The sequence below is a fragment of the Panthera leo genome, chromosome B1, assembly GCF_018350215.1.
Source record: "Panthera leo isolate Ple1 chromosome B1, P.leo_Ple1_pat1.1, whole genome shotgun sequence".
Taxonomy (NCBI): Eukaryota; Metazoa; Chordata; class Mammalia; order Carnivora; family Felidae; genus Panthera; species Panthera leo.
The window spans coordinates 132,757,782-132,775,090 of NC_056682.1; the positions used below are offsets into that span (position 1 = coordinate 132,757,782).

At 39.4% G+C, this 17,309-nt stretch overlaps 1 protein-coding gene and 1 non-coding gene across 2 annotated transcripts; both read right to left on the bottom strand.

Moving 5' to 3' along the window:
* Positions 1 to 10,837: 10,837 nt before the first annotated feature.
* Positions 10,838 to 16,775, bottom strand: LOC122217077 (dentin sialophosphoprotein). The gene is made up of 4 exons (XM_042933971.1): positions 16,725 to 16,775; positions 14,760 to 14,846; positions 13,635 to 14,624; positions 10,838 to 13,159 (listed from the first exon to the last, which is right to left on the bottom strand). The coding sequence occupies exons 1-4, from the start codon at positions 16,773 to 16,775 to the stop codon at positions 10,838 to 10,840; spliced, it is 3,450 nt and encodes a 1,149-aa protein (XP_042789905.1).
* On the bottom strand, positions 15,657 to 15,760 carry LOC122218780. Its single transcript, XR_006202110.1, has one exon. It is a non-coding gene; the product is annotated as a U6 spliceosomal RNA (small nuclear RNA).
* Positions 16,776 to 17,309: the final 534 nt, after the last annotated feature.

The window sequence follows — 17,309 nt, forward strand, 5'->3', positions numbered from 1 at the left end:
TTGGGAGTGGATAAAAAAAAAAATTAATTTTCCTATTTGTGAGAACAGTTGAAAATTGCATCTTGCTATTTGGAGACTTTGGGAATTTAACAATACCACAACTTAGTTATTTGAAAAAGGTTGATTTTAGTCTGCTGCAAAAATTGATTCTTTTCCAATCTGGAGACCTCAGAATGTTCTGATCTTGGAGAAAATTGCTAGTAGAATAAAAACGGATAGCAGTGAGTACATCATGTCCCTCATTTTTCTTTGCCAATCTTAAATGATGCTTAGAATAGACCATAGCATCAGTTCTCCAAGTTGTCCTACTTGGGACTTCCTTTTTACAACTCTCCACGAGCCAACCAATGAAAAAACTTGTGCAAAAGAGTCAACTCTTAGTTTGCAAAAGGAAAAAGGTTTTCCTGGAAAAGAGTAGCTGAATCTGAAAGTAAGCCTTTTAAGATGCATCTTATTGTCAATGACAGACCAGTAGCAGTCATGATAGAAATGTGTGAAAACCTTCACTGACACCATCTAATAAGACAAGAGACAACAGGTGCTGGCAAGAATGTGGTGAAAAGTGAACCCCTATACATTGTTAATGGGAATGTAAGTTGGCCCAACCACTATGGAAAATAATATGGAGATTTCTCAAAAAATTAAAAACAGACCTACTGTACTATCCAGCAATTCCTCTTCTGGGTATATACCCAGAGGAATTCAAAACAGGATTTTGAAAAGATATATGCACTTCCATGTTTATCACAGCATTATTCATAATAGCTAAGATATGGAAACAACCCAAATGCCCATCGTGAATGAATGGATAAAAAAGATGTGGAAAAGATTCCATATACACAATGAAATATTATTCAGCCATGAAAAAGGAATGTGACTGGCTTGTCCTCCCATTTTTGAGAACATAGACTTTGAGCACATTATGCTAAGCGAGATATGTCAGAGAAAGAAAGATCTGATACTTGTCTTTTATAGTTTGTCTCGATTGGGTAGTTCTAGTTCTCCATTGACCTTAATCACAGGGCATGGTAATACTAAGAGACACCCTAACAGATCTCCTGTATTCCAGACATAGTCTTCCTTACCTCCATTATGGAGTAGTAGTTCAATTTCACCTTGGTATCATAATCAGTCACCCAGCCAATACCATAGCTCTCTTATTACCTGCTGTTTCAGAGGCATGAGAAGCTCTAAGAGGCCAGGCAGCAATATTAACTTCCAGTCCAATGGAATAATTGTTGTGTCTCTTTGGTGGAAACATTCCTCCCTCTAGAACTAAGACCTCCAGATCAGCAAAGCATAAACTCACAGTTACAGGAAGCAAAAATTTTGCCAGTGGATCACTAGAGACAATAGTGAATGGCACACTCCAATTTCTACTTCCATGATTCCTAGATTCATGAATCCTACAGTAGAAACAGCACCATATATTGGATACTGATTCAGAGCACATGAAGCTTTCTGTGGAACTTTGCCCCAGTGCAAATTATTGCCACCTGACTGGCATTGTACTAAGTCTTCAAAAGACCATTTACCACTCTATCAAGCCAGTCACATATATACCACTTTCATTTGATGATGAAGTATCACTGTGCATGCCTAACTTTATAGCTTCATGAGTCAGGTAACACCCAGTTCATGATAGGAAGCTAATGTCATGTGGTAACATGGTAACGCATGGTCAAGTGTTCAATCTCTACAAAGGCTCAGTAGCAGGCCAGGAGCTGTTTCTCAACAGGAGAGTACTTACCTGCAGATGATGTCAGGACTTTGCTTCAAAATCCTAAAGGTCTATGATGCAACTCACCTGTAGGGGCCTCCCAAAGGCTCCAAACATCATCCCTATCTGCCATTGAAACTTCACGTACCTTTGGATCTGCTGGATCATTTGGACCAAGTGGCAGAGCATCTTGCACAACACCTGGACCTGTTGCAGAGCCTTCTCTTCTTTTGGACCACACTCAAAACAAGCAGCTTTTGGGTCACTCAATAAATGGACAAGGATAACACTCCCAAAAAATAAATATATTGTCTCCAAAATCCAAAGAGGCCCGTTGCACCTTGTGCCTCTTTCTTAGTTGTAGGAAGGGCCAGATTCAACAGTTTACCTTTCATCTTGGAAGGGATATCTCAACATGCCTCATACCACTGAACCCCCAGAAAGTCCACAGAAGTAAAAGGCCCCTGAATTTTAGTTAAGATTTATGTCTCACTTTCTAACATGCAAATATATTACCAGTAAATCTAGAGTAGTTTCTACTTACTGGGTCCAGTCAGCAGAATCTCTTGAGTTGCATCAGCGTAATAGACCAATGTGAAGTCTTCTAGAAGGCACAAGCAATCAAAATTCCTACAAAGTAAATTATGACATAGGGCTGGAAAGTTGATAGGTATAGTGAAGATAAAAAGTGAAGGTGTGTTACTGCTTTGCCAGCTGAAAGTAAACTGCTTCTGGTGGTTTTTATGGATAGAGATGGAGATAAAGGCATTTGCCAGATTGGTGCTGCATACCAAGTACCAGCAGATGTGTTAATCTGCACAAGCAATGAAACCACATCTGGTATAAAACCACATCTGGTATGGCAGCTGAAGTTGGAGTCACCACCAACTTTATAGTTGCACAGGGATGTGGTGGGAATCACCACCCTTGCATCTTTCAAGTCTGTGATGGTGGCACTAACCTCTGTAATCTTCCAGGGATTCAGTATCACTTTTGATTTACTATTTTCCTAAGTAGAGTCAATTCTAATGCTTCCACTGGACTTTCTCACTATAAAAGCCCTCACTCTACAGGTCAGGAAACCAGTGTGGGGATTCTGCCATCTGTTAGTATGTTTACTCCAGTTACTCATTTTGCAACTGGGGATATAATCAGAGAATGAGTTTGAGGACCTAGTGGACCCACTATGAGATGGACCAGAGCTAATTGTTCACCTGACCTCCATTAGCCCCTTCTCTGACTGGTGAGCCACAGTGGCATTTTGAGTCTCCTAGAATTAGTGTCAGTTTAGAGCCAGTGTCCTGTAGTCCCCACAATATCTCATTGCTTTATTTTCCCCAGTGATGTACAGGCCTGGTAAAAGGCTATAGGCCCCTTTGGGGAAGATTAGAGGAAAGATAAACAGTATAAGTTTCTGGTAGTGTATTTAAGGTCCTTCCTCAAGGAGTTCTAGATCTATAAACAGTTTCAAGTCTGGGAATTGATTGAGGGACTGTAAATCTTTGTTTTTATTATTTGAATTAGACTTTTGACATAGAATTTTTATGCTTATACAGACAAAGAATTTATTAGGCTCACCATCAGTTTCACTTCTAGGAGCACCATGATTAACTAGCCAATACCATACATCTATACAAGTCAGACAATTTCAGTTGCTATTTTGACTTTGCTATCCAATACAGTAACCATACCCACCTTACCTTTGGCAGTTGAGTGCCACCATTTGACCCCTGCCACCTTAGGGATCCAGTTATCTTCATTGCATTTAGGCTTCAAATTGAATAGCTGAGATTCCCACTGTAAGGTCTGGCTTATAGATAAGAGCAATCATGGAGCTTTTCAGTGATGCTGGGGCTTCCCTAAAAAATGTATTTCTCAAAGTATTGATGAGAGTTATGTCTTCTAGATTCTCCAAGTATAGGCAAGTAGATCTTAAATGACAAATCCACTCTAAAATTTCAATCTCCCTGAAATCCCTTCCTCTACATCAAATCAAGAGAGGTCAGGCATTTCCAATTCACTCACGGTTTGCCACCTTTTGGTCCATGTTTCAATCAACCAACAAGTCAGACTCTTAGAGCACTTTCTAACTCATTGAACGGCAATATTAAATGTAGAATCTCTGCTTAGCCTATATCAATAACTTCGGCCTGATTCAACTTTATGTTCCTTCTGCTATTATCCCACATCCTTAATATCCATTCCCAAATATTTCCTGGATTTATGCTTATATAAATACAATGAAAATGAATTACTAGAAAAATGGTCACACTTGGATTTCATGGCAATGTCACATTGCTATAAATTGCTTATTCTCAATTCCTGTCCTTCTAAAGTCTAACAAAACAGTTTACACGTTGTAACTACTCCACTGGCCAGGTTTTGATTAGCATTGATGTGGATACTGTAAACACCTATAAGTGGATAAGATTATTTCAAAGTTCTGAAAAGTTAAAGTTGTCAATGGTGTTGCCAAAGCTCTAGCTATAGACATCCTGGATTGGGACATTTCTCCATCAAACACTCCTCTGAAGATAAGTAAAAGAGGTAAGGAAGAAGACATTTAACCAAATTTATGTATTCACAACAGTAATATTACTGAGCTATTCCTTACCTATCTGATAAGTTGAGAGTAAATTTACTTATCAACAGCCATTTTGTTTTAAGGTGGCAGTCTTTTTCTGAAGCCTAGAGCCATGAAGCATAATGTGGATTTTTTTTTCTGATTGTTTTTGTAGGAGTTTTCCTATCTTGTTTATCCTGGGTCTAGTCAGAATGGAAAAGAGGACTATGCTAAGATTCTCTGGCTGAACAAAATGGCTGCATTTCTTTAACTACTTTCTTGAAAATGAAATTCAATCCTAACAACTGGCAGATAATGACTGATGACAATTTGAGTACCAAAAGATAAAACCCAGAACCAGTATAAACATCAGTCTTTTAACTGTTCTTCAGACAAACCAAAAAAGGCGAGGAGACATACGTAAAAAATTAAGACTCAAACCTCAGAAACCTAGAGTTAGAGAGATTTCTGAGAAGAAAACATCTACAGAGTTAGTGCACAACAATTTGACCTCCAGAAGAGGCCTCAAGTTCAGTTAGAGATGAGAACTGTTAACTACCAGAACTCAAACAATTGAAGGCCTCTAATAGCTAAATGGAGGAGACAGAGCGTAGATCTCCCTGTCTCCATGAGGCAGTGAGAAATGGCAGTGGAGAAGTGCCATGTTGCAGGATTTAAACGGGGTAATTTGTGTGCAAAACACTGGGACTAAGAGGAAATAACAGTGTGTGTTCAGGGTACAAAGAGTAATCAGCAAAAAAAGAAGCAGAAATCATAGGAGTGATGTAAAGTCCAAAGGTGGTGATATAGGGGTGCCTGGGTGGCTCCAAGTCAGTTAAGTGTCTGACTTTGGCTCAGGTCATGATCTCAGGGTTCATGAGTTCAAGCCCCGCGTTGGTCTCCATGCTGACAGCTCAGAGCCTGGAGCCTACTTTGAGTTCTATGTCTCCCTCTCTCTCTGCCACTCCCCCACTTGTACTCTGTCTCTGTCTCTCTCAAAAATAAATAAAACATTAAAAAAAAATTTTTTTATTCAAAGGTGGTGATGTAGAATGGGAATATTTAAAGAGCAGTCAGCCATTGAGAGTAGGGAAAAGGCTAGCAAGATAAGCAGAGTCTTGGTTTTAGCAGAGATATACCTTCTAAGATGGTAAAAATTAGCTTGGGCTGGAAAGAGTAGACACAGATAAAGCCAGCTGAAAAATTAACAGAAAAAAAAATCTCACTCTCAAGGACACTGTAAAATGACATAACAACCCTCTACTGTGAGTTACTTCTGCTTTATTAATCTCTGAGAAACTTTGTTCCCTAAAATTATAGATTATTAGAGATTCCGGTATTTAAAATTATATCAATAAAATTAAAAAAAAAAAAAACACTCTTGTCTGAAGGGTCTGAGGCCCTTGGACACAGAGAATCATTCTCAATTTACAGCCTAGATGCAGAGGTTCAGATAAGAGGTTTCTGAATACAGCAGTCCACATCTATCTTACCTGCACTTTCCAAGGACACCAGAGCCTGGGTCTACTTCACGCTCCCGACCTGATGATGAATCCTTTAGCCACAATCCTGCTTTGCTTTGAGCCTCTTAAACACTGTTTCATTTAAATATCACCTAAATTTCACCCTTTCCCAAGATCCTGTAATAGTTCGTTCTTTTTCTTTGTTTGCCAAGATACTGGAGTTTGCTCTTATATTCAGTGTCCTTCCTCACATGGGGTCAGTAAGCCTCATTGTGTCAGACAACAGGTTCGCTGGTGATCTTAGGCTGATTGGGCTAGGACAGTTCTGGTCAGTATACTAGAATGCGAGGAGAAAGCTATGCAGAAGCCCAGTTAGAAGGATTAAAGGGGATTGCCATTTGGGGATGACGAAAGAGTCTGCTTACTGGAATTGGGATATTCGGATAATATTGACAAGAAGTAAATGTGCTTTGGTGCCAAGTGTTGGTCTGTTACAGCCTAAGTATTTTCTGCCTTCAGTTCAGGTTGGTCTGAAGATAGGGAGATGAAGTTGGGATAGCAAGGAAAGATTCAGTGGATTCAAGTGAGGAAAGTACCAGGGAATCGGAGCTGGGTCCCAGCTAGTTGCAGCTGAAAGGTGGGAGCAGGGGGAAAGGGCCATGATATAAGCTCAAGCCTGGCAGTCCCTGACTGTGGGGTTTGCCTGGGGCCTCACACAGGGAGACACCCAGGAACTAAATTCTGCAAATGACAAAGCATTTCCTTGCCACAATTTCTTCATCGCTTTGAAGAGAAAACTACTAGGGAGGAAAAGAAGGAAAGGGTAAAAGAAGATGGCATATAGCCAGTGGCAAAGCCCAAAATAATGGACTTGGGAGTAAGAGAAGCACCTTCTGAGAAAGCTCTCTGTAAATACAGTGTTTCAGCAGAGCTGGGACTGTGCTAACTACTAGAAAACACACAGAGTCCAACATATTGTGATCTTTACACTTTAGACTGTTTTTCTGAGCTATATGAGAGCCCTGTAGGAATTGACTTCTGTTTTTTAGCATATGAACCCAAGGTCCCTGTGCAGAGGGAGGAAGTTGGGAACATCTTGTTGTTGACTTGTTTCGTCCTCTAGAGGATTTGCTTGCAAGCAGCAGTGAATGGACCACTGTGAGAACACAATGATATTTTCATCTATGACTGAACTATTCTATTCTGTTCCTGCTCCTTTTAGGGAGAGGAAAATTGTTCCTAGCTATTTTGGTCCAAAATTTTTCAGAACTTCCATTACAAACCATAAAGCAATTTTGACTTCTGGGAAATCCCTTTTCAGTTAATAATTTAAAATGTATTTATATGGGTAGGTATGACTCTCTAAAGGTTATCTTTTTATAATCTTTTTTAAGGTTATATTTTATAAACAAACAAAACCCTTATTGCATTCCCTGATTTGTGGTGTGAGCAGGTGTGGAAGGAATTCCTAGGTTAAGTGGAGAGGATAAAATGATTGCTGAGAGCCAATTTTAAGGTCGTTCATCTTCAGTCAGATACAAAGTAACCCATGCCACCAAAAAGAAATCTTGAATCCTCAGCAAAGTCACCATCACTTCCATGATAGCCTCTTGTTGAAAAGATGACAGTGTTACCTCGGGTCTTTTACTGTAGCACAAATAAATCCAAAAACCTATCCCCCTACCACCATTCTTCCCACCCCCCTATACATACACCACTATTTCTTTCTTTCTTATTAGACCACTGCTTAAAAAGTGGGGAAGAAACTTACAGGTTTGTAAAGAGAAAAGTGAATGTGAAAAGTGAATATGAAATGACTTCTAGCAGCAATAATGTTTTATAATGCTTCTCTAAACCAATGGCTTTCAAATCTTTTTTTTTTTACTACAGCAAGTCAGAATGATATTTTAAATCATGTCTTAGTGTATGCATACTTAGACATATTGTGTGTGTATGCATGTAGAGGCAAATATTGTTAGGTTTCATAAAACACTACCTATAATGCTCTTAAATTTTTCCTTTTTATTCTTTCATTTTACAAAATGTAAGGCATGAGTCACTAAATTGATTTCATGACCTAAGTAAAAAGTAATTTAAAAAATACTGCTCCCATGGGCAATATTAGCAGATAGCTTACTAATCTTATTCCAGAAAATAACACAAAACAGATATTGTTTTCTAATATCAGACTTCTTATATTCAAAGGATCAACTCTTGAGACATCCTTTTAGAGGGTCACCTTTATTTTTGCCTCAAAGTTCCAGAGGTCAATGTAGATATTATATAAGAAAATCAGGATCATAGTCTTCCTTCACTATTTTTGACATCAGCCCTAGATTCTGAGCATCTCCTTTATCCCCCATATACTTCTCAAGGTGAAGTCTTTATAAGAACTGGATGGGAATTTATCCAGCTTGAGCTATTAACCTAGGCTATTTCCCTGCAGGGACTCTCGTACCAGAAATGCTTAGGACGTGATTCAAAAAAAGAGACAGATTAAATATCTATGGCAGTTCAAAAAATGAAATACAACACAACTATGGGGGAAAAAGTTGTCAATCTCTGTGCTGTGAGCCAATATTCAAGGCATACTCTTAGGTTAAAAAGAGTAATACAAGCACACTGTGTATAATAGACTTCCATGTGTTTTTAAAAGGGAAACATACATGGCACACCTGGGCGGCTCAATCGAGTGAGCAGCTAACTCTTGATTTCAACTCAGGTCCTGATCCCAGGGTCATGGGATGGAGCTCAGTATCAGACTGAGTGTTGAGCCTGCTTAAGATTCTCTATCTCCCTCTGCCCATCTTCCCCACTCACATGCTCTCTCTCTCTGTCTCAAAAAAAAAAAAAAAAAAAAAAAGGGGGGAGGGAACATGGGTGTTTATATACATAGAATATTTCTGGAAAGTTTCACAAGTTATTAGTAATGGGAATTGCCTCAAGGAAGAGAAGTAGAGGACTAGGAATCTGGGATGAGGAAGATTTAATATATTTATACCTTTTCATAGTGTTTGAAATTTTTATTTTGTGCATATACTTGTTATTTTTTCAATTAAAAATAGCTAAATCTTCAAAATGTGATGTAAGGAGTAAGGACTTGTAAATCCATTAAGATTAAGGGAGTTTTCCTTGTGAATAGTCACATAAATAGAGGTTTATTGTAACACCAAAATTAATTCTCTTTAATTTACATATCTTGTATAATTTACAAAGAGTTTCACATCCATTGCCTGACTTAATGCTCATAACAACCTTTAAAAATAGGTGAGACAGGTACTAGAAGCCACACTTTACAAATTAAAAAAAGACAAAAAGCTGAAGCCTAAAGGAATTAAAAATCTAGAACATGTTTTAAGGAAAGAAGTTTGGAGTCATTTACATGATTATAATATAGTAGGGACTTGAAATGTTACAGTACTATGAGTATGAATAGTTTATGAATAGTAGTATTTTTAAATCCTTCAGCAGTATTCCTTGTAATGCTGATCTCACCTAAGAAACTCTTACATTAAAGGAGAAAGAAGGTGGAAACAAAACCTACTGAAACTCTATAAAATATGCATAATATTAGGAAATAAATTGTCAAATGATGACTGGTTGAAAATTAGCATCAAAGAAATTTCATTCAGAACTTTGCTACTAGATTTTTACCTTTGATTAGACAAATCTAAAAATAATTGCCTAAATGGAAAAAGAGGGAAGTTACAAATCATCGGTACTAAGTCTTGAAGAATACCTTAAAGGTCTATGGCTATGTTTATTGCATCTCCCAGTATTCCTGAACAATCTCAATTTATACCTCCTGTCCCCAAGTGACTATTGATAGCACCCCCTTCACTTTCAAACATTTCCTAGCTTGGGTGATAAATTCTGTCTCCACCCTCTTAAATAGCACACTTTAGTTGCATACATCTTTGAGATCCTCATGTTGCAGGGTTTGGGCTTTACCTCGAAACTAAGAATTACCCTCATTCATGCAAAAGTAGAACAATCCATGCTCAGATTATAGTTGCATATATGACTCTCAAAGAAGAGTAATTTCCAAAGCATTACCTACCAGCAACTGTTGGCTTTATTAAAGAGATTAACAGTGAGAAGGGAGTCTCAGGGTCTGATCTGAGAGTTTAGACATGTAGGGGTTTAAAAGGGAAATGTGAACCAAGTTTGACTTGGTGAGACTGAAGTAGAAAAATGCTAATTCCACTTAACAGAGCTCTGAACATAGAGTTCAAAAAGTGAACCCGCTCTTAAGAGTCCTTCATTCATGTATCATTTATTTATTAATATTTGGAGAGTGCTACTGGAGGCAAGACACTGTTCTAAGTACTGCATCAATTTTGTCAATAGTTTAAGGAACATTATGCTAAATTTCCAGTGCTTTGCAGGAATGAAATACTGTACATCAGATTTTGTTATGTAAACCAGCCTCTGAATTATTTTCTGACTAGCACTCTTTAAATTTTTTCTAATTTGTAATTATTCCATTCAATAATGAGATAGATTATTCCCATGGTCCAGATAGGTTCAGTTGTTGCTGCATTTCTTATTCATGTTACAAGTTTATTTCTTCCTTAGAACAAGCAAATGAATGCGTAGCCAAGCTGAATATCATGGTAACAGCATCTTTTACTCAGCAGTAAGCAGACCATCTATCCAGAATGTATAATTACTGAAAGATTAAAGCAATGCCACAGGTTGTTTTTAAGATGTGTTTACTTGCTACATTCCCTGAAGCACTTGGCATTTAAATTAAAGTTATCATGTAGTACGTGATTACTTGAGGTTTCTATGTAAAGTATTAAAGAATATTTTAATTGTTCTTTTATGTTTAGATATGTACTTTTAACAGAATCTTTTCAGAATGTGTTTTAACATGCACGTACCAAAGATCATGCATTCAGATTCTCTCCTGAGGGTGTGGGAACTTGGTTCCAAATCTGACAATTTGACTATTTCTCTCACTGTTTCTGTGAATGTTTACATCTTTTGTTTATGTCTCCCCTTTCTTTCCTTCCTTAGAAATCTTCATTTCCTGTAAATTACTCACTAGACTTTTCAAAAAAAAATCTTGTGGGTTTTTATTTTGTTCTAATCATCACTGGTTGAGTGATTACTGTCACTGCCTTCACTGTCACTATCACTGTCACCTCCATTGTTGCCATTACCAGCCTTGCTCTTGCTGTGACTGTCATCACTACTATCAGATGCACTGTCACTGCTGTCACTGCTATCACTGCTGTCACTGCTATCACTGCTGTTGCTGTCACTGCTGTCACTGTTGCTGTCGCTGCTGTCGCTGCTACTGCTGTCACTGTCACTGCTGTCGCTGCTATCACTGTTGTCACTGTCACTACTATCACTGCTGTCGCTGCTGTCACTGCTGTCGCTGCTATCACTGTTGTCACTGTCACTACTATCACTGCTGTCGCTGCTGTCACTGTCACTGCTGTCGCTGCTATCACTGTTGTCACTGTCACTACTATCACTGCTGTCGCTGCTGTCACTGTCACTGCTGTCACTGCTATCACTGCTGTCACTGCTGTCGCTGTCGCTGCTGTCACTGCTATCACTATCTGATTTGCTGTTGCTGCTGTCACTGCTATCTGATTTACTGTCACTATCACTGCTGTCACTATCTGATTTGCTATTGCTGCTGTCACTGCTGTCCGATTTACTGTCACTATCACTGCTGTCACTACTATCTGATTTGCTATTGCCGCTGTCACTACTGTCTGATTTACTATCACTGTCACTGCTGTCACTACTATCTGATTTACTGTCACCACTGTCACTGCTATCACTGCTGTCACTGCTGTCTGATTTGCTGTCACTGCTGTCGCTACTGTCACTGCTGTCACTGCCATCTGATTTGCTGTCGCTACTGTCACTGCTGTCACTGCTGTCTGACTTGCTGTCACTGCTGTCACTACTGTCACTGCTGTCACTACTGTCACTGCTATCACTGCTGTCACTGCTGTCTGATTTGCTGTCACTGCTGTCACTGTCACTGCTGTCACTGCCATCTGATTTGCTGTCGCTACTGTCACTGCTGTCACTGCTGTCTGATTTGCTGTCACTACTGTCACTGCTGTCACTGCTGTCGCTGCTATCTGATTTGCTGTCGCTACTGTCACTGCTGTCACTGCTGTCGCTGCTGTCTGATTTGCTGTCGCTACTGTCACTGCTATCACTGCTGTCACTGCTGTCTGATTTGCTGTCGCTACTGTCACTGCTGTCACTGCTGTCTGATTTGCTGTCACTGCTGTCACTACTGTCACTGCTATCACTGCTGTCACTGCTGTCTGATTTGCTGTCACTGCTGTCGCTACTGTCACTGCTATCACTGCTGTCACTGCTGTCTGATTTGCTGTCACTGCTGTCGCTACTGTCACTGCTGTCACTACTATTACTACTGTCACTACTGTCGCTGCTGTCTGACTTGCTGTCACTGCTGTCACTACTGTCACTGCTGTCGCTGCTATCTGATTTGCTGTCACTACTGTCACTGCTGTCGCTGCTGTCGCTGCTGTCGCTGCTGTCTGACTTGCTGTCACTGCTGTCACTGCTGTCACTGCTGCCTGACTTGCTGTCACTACTGTCACTGCTATCACTGCTGCCTGACTTGCTGTCACTGCTGTCACTACTGTCACTACTATCGCTGCTGTCGCTGCTGTCACTACTGTCACTGCTATCACTACTGTCTGACTTGCTGTCACTGCTGTCGCTACTGTCACTGCTGTCGCTACTGTCACTGCTGTCACTATCACTGCTGTCGCTGCTATCACTGCTGTTGCTATCACTACTGTCACTACTATCACTGCTGTCGCTGCTGTCACTACTGTCACTGCTGTCGCTGCTGTCACTACTGTCACTGCTGTCACTACTGTCTGATTTATCTTTGCTGCTGTCTGGTTTGCCATTGTCATTGCTCCCATTGTTACCGTTGCCATTACTGTCACTATCATTAGCATCTGATGTGCTGTCACTGTCATCATCATCTCCTCCGTTTGAGTCACTGTCATTGCCATTATCTTTTGATTCATCAGAGTCATAACCAGGATCTCCTCGGCTATCACTGTTATTGTCACCTTCAGAATTGACATCATCATTATCATTAGACTCATCACTGCTGTTGGGATCGTCTCCTTGCATGGATTCATCATCAAACTCATAACTGTCATATCCATCACTAGTACTCTCACTACCTGTTTTGCTGTGTGCAACCTTATTTCCGGGTTCTGATTTCTGACCAGGTCCTTGTATGTTGTCAATCTCTCCTGGTGTCTTGACGTTTCCTTTGCCCATGACCATTACATGTTGTCTTTTACCCTCTTTAGCTTCACTAACTTTCCCAGCTTCTTTGGTAATATTGTTTCTGTTGCCACTATTGGGACCTTCAATTTCTATTCCCTGTGGAAATATGGAGAAAAGAATGATTGGTTAGTTGGTGTTATGCTGCCAAACTGCATTGGTCTGAGGAAGACTGGGGAAGGTAACCAGAGGAACAGAAGTTCAGCTTCCAATACTTCATAAACTTCTATTTGTGAAAATGTGCTTTATTCACGTGAGAGAACTCTGGTATTTAGATTATAAAACAACCCGTTTGCATTTTTACTCAGTAGGAACTTGTGTGAACAGTTACATGGTGAATCAGTTATTTAGTATTAGACTTGTAAAATTGTAGTCAAATTTTCAGAAGTATCTGCTTTTAAAAATCGTTCTGTATCAAAGTCTAGTAAGAACTCTAACTTTCCCATTAAATATTCACGTAGCTTAGGTGCAAAAAGAGATGAACGCCTATTACGACTTATTTTTATGTTACCGTCAGTGAATGGAGAGGGAGAATTTAAACTGCCATTGAAAGAAGTCAGTTTCACAAACTAACCTTATCTTGGCTCTTCCCAATAGCACTTGGCTCTGATTCATCAGTGATTTTCTTTTCCACAGCTTTGTTTTCTCTGTGATTGGGTATTTGCATGTCTTCTATTATTTGGCTATCTTTATTTTTGGGAATACCATCAGAATCCTCCTCACTCTTGGAAGTGTTGTCTCCATCGATGCCATGGGGATCTTCTTTGTCTTCAGGGTCATCATCTTCACTACTAATTGAATTTTGACCTAAGCTATTATCATTATCTTCTTTTCCATGAGGCTGACCCTCTTGGCCCTTGCTGTTACCAGTGTCCTCTTTTCCATTCCCGGTTTCTTCACCTTCATCATCACCAGAGCCTTTGTCTTCATCCTCCTCTGCTCCATTCCCACTAGGACTCCCTTCAGAATTATCCAGACCAGCATCTTCTCCATTGCCAGCTCCACTTCCCCCTGGTGTTACTCCTTCCTGATTCCCATTTCTCTCACCTTCTCTCTGAGGTGTTATTTCACTTGTATTACCTTCATTTCCACAGGAATTCCTATTTATTTCATCCTCATGGGCTGTACTGTTATTGCTTCCATCTATTTGATGTCCATCTTCTTGGACAACAGTGGCATCCTCACTCTGACTTGCATCTCCAACATCTCCATTGTTTGAATTCTTATCAGTTTTTCTATTAACATTGGTCCCATTTACAATTCCAGCATTGTCGAGAATGCTTACTTGTCCCCCAATGCCATTTGCTGTGGTGCTACCTTCTTTTCCATGTATCCCATCATAACCATATGTTTCTGGTTTTCCTGTGACCCCATTTTGATCTTCAATATTCCCCTCTTCATTTACTAACATGGAATGTGTAGAGGAACTTTTCCCTCCTACTTCTGCCCACTCAGAGCCATTTTTTTCTCCTTTGTAACCATCTTCAGCATACTGTTGCCTTCCTCTTTCATTTTCATGGGGGACACTACCTTCTTTGTTGGTGTCATTGACATTTAACTCATCCTGGAGAAGAGAAACAATTCCAAGTAAGTTGTAGATATCATCTTGAAGCACAACGAACTGAAAAGATGAGCATCAGTTTTCTGGAAGTTAATAGAATTTTAAGAACAGCTTAGAAACACATTTTATATCTTATACCTGTATTGGCACTTTTGCTTTCTCTAGAAGTTTTACATTCACAGATTTGTCAACAGCATGTCTCTCCAGTGGCTTGATTTGAGGAACCTACCAAAATGAAAATATTGGAAACTGAAAACATTCTGATTTTGTGTCCATGCATGCATGCACACATGCATGTGTGCACACACACAGACACACGTTTTCCCCTAAATAAAGAAAAAAATATAGAACACAAAGGCCAAAGTGTGATCTAATCAGGCAGAAAACAAAAGTGGTTTGTTTCATAGTTTATGTAGAATTTTAACTGGGCATACAGGTAATTTTCACAATGGTATTACCAATTTTATTGAAGTACTAACCAGACTACTTATCTCAGGAGAATTGTCTTTTATAAAAATGAGGAGATAGACCTGTGGTGTTTCTGTACAAGCCTCCCACACTAGCACAAGACCCACCTTAAGTATAATCCTGGCCAAAACCTCCAAGAAAATAGCAGGTCTGACAAGAGCCAGGGCAGAAACAAAAGCTAGTAATATGCTACTTCTGTGTCCTTCAGGAGTACATTTGATAGTTGAGAAAAATCTCAACTACATAAATACCAATGTGCTTGATATTATGAAAACATACCAAAATGTTAACCTTAGCAGCTGGCTAATACAATTACAAATGGTTTAATTTTCCTAACTTTTTCCTTCTTGGTGTTTATCTGTATATTCCAAATTTTCCCCAAGGAGCATTAAAAAAAGTATATGAGTGAAACATTTTCTCCTATGTTGAAAAAAATCAGATTTTTTCCTGTTTTCATTTCTTGAAAATTTCCTAAATAATGCAGGCTTCATTGATATTAGAATGAAATTGATAGGGCATGAGCAAAGATGGCTAAAGTCTCCATGACTTTTGGGCATTGAATGTAAATTAATCTGAATGAATTTTACAAATTTGTGTGTTATCCTTGTACAGGGTCCATGCTAATCTTCTCTTTATTGTTCCAATTTTACTATACATGCTACTGAAGGGATTACAATCTGAATGAATTTTATTCTAATTTTTTTAACATTTATTCATTTTTGAGAGACAGAGAAACAGAGCTTGAGTGGGGGAGGGGCAGAGAGAGAGGGAGATACAGAATCTGAAGCAGGCTCCAGGCTCTGAGCTGTCAGCACAGAGCCCGACACAGGGCCGGAACTCAGAATGGTGAGATCATGACCTGAGCCGAAACTGGATGCTCAACTGACTGAGCCACCCAGGCGCCCCTAATTTGAATGAATTTTAAAAGTAATAGGGGCGCCTGGGTGGCTCAGTCGGTTAAGCGCCCGACTTCGGCTCAGGTCACGATCTCGCCGTCCGTGAGTTCGAGCCCCGCGTCAGGCTCTGGGCAGATGGCTCAGAGCCTGGAGCCTGTTTCCGATTCTGTGTCTCCCTCTCTCTCTGCCCCTCCCCCGTTCATGCTCTGTCTCTCTCTGTCTCAAAAATAAATAAACGTTAAAAAAAAAAAATTAAAAAAAAAATAAAAAAAATAAAAGTAATAATCCGGGGTACCTGGGTGGCTCAGTCGGTTAAGTGTCCAACTTCAGCTCAAGTCATGATCTCACGGTTTGTGAGTTCGAGCCCCATGTCGGGCTCTATGCTGACACCTTGCTCAGACCCTGGAGCCTGCTTCTGATTCTGTCTCCCCCTCTCTGCCCCTCCAGTGCCTATGCTCTGTCTCTCTCATGTCTCTCAATAATAAATAAACGTTAAAAAAAACAATTAAAAGTAATAATCCATCTGACAAGACATGAGTTTCAATTTGAGTAATGGGAGCATGAATTGGAGTGCATATTTGGATTTGTGAAGACCCCCAAAAATATCTTGTTAAAGTCTTTCATGCAAATCTAGATATTTAGACACAACTTATCTGCAAAATCTTAAATATATATTATTTGATGGTAGGTTAAAAGAGATAGGAAAGTAAGGAGAGTTTTCTGAGGAACACATACTTACTGGAATGGCCCATGCTGCTGACCAAATGCAAAAATATATAATTATCTTCATTTTCTTTAGGAATATTAACCTGTTTTTAAAGAAAAAAAATAACAGCATGAAATTACTTATAAAGCAAAAGATGATAACCAATAATAATAAGGTATTATTTTGGTCAAGAAGCATTTGACTTTTTCCTGGGCAAGAAGAAGGTTATGACAACTCAGTGTTCCAGAACATATCTGGAATGTTCACAGAGTCATACAGGCAGCATCATCAGGCTTAGCACTGAGGTCACTAACTAGATTTTTTTCTGCCTATGCCAATGAAGGGACAGAGCTGTGTAGTTGCAAAGGGCATAACCATAACTTTTTCTTGCTGTTCTTGATGGTAATAACATTTCTTCTGAATAGTTTTATTTAAGTATTAACTAAATCTAAGATTATGCTTAAAGGATGAATTATTTATCATCCCCACACCAAATCCATACAAGTGGCAATAGTAGACTGTAAAAGAAAGAACTTTGTAGCATCAAGGAGCCTTGGCTAGTGGAAGGAACATGGAGTTTGGATTTAGGGACCTGGGTTCAAGTTCTGCCTTTGCTAC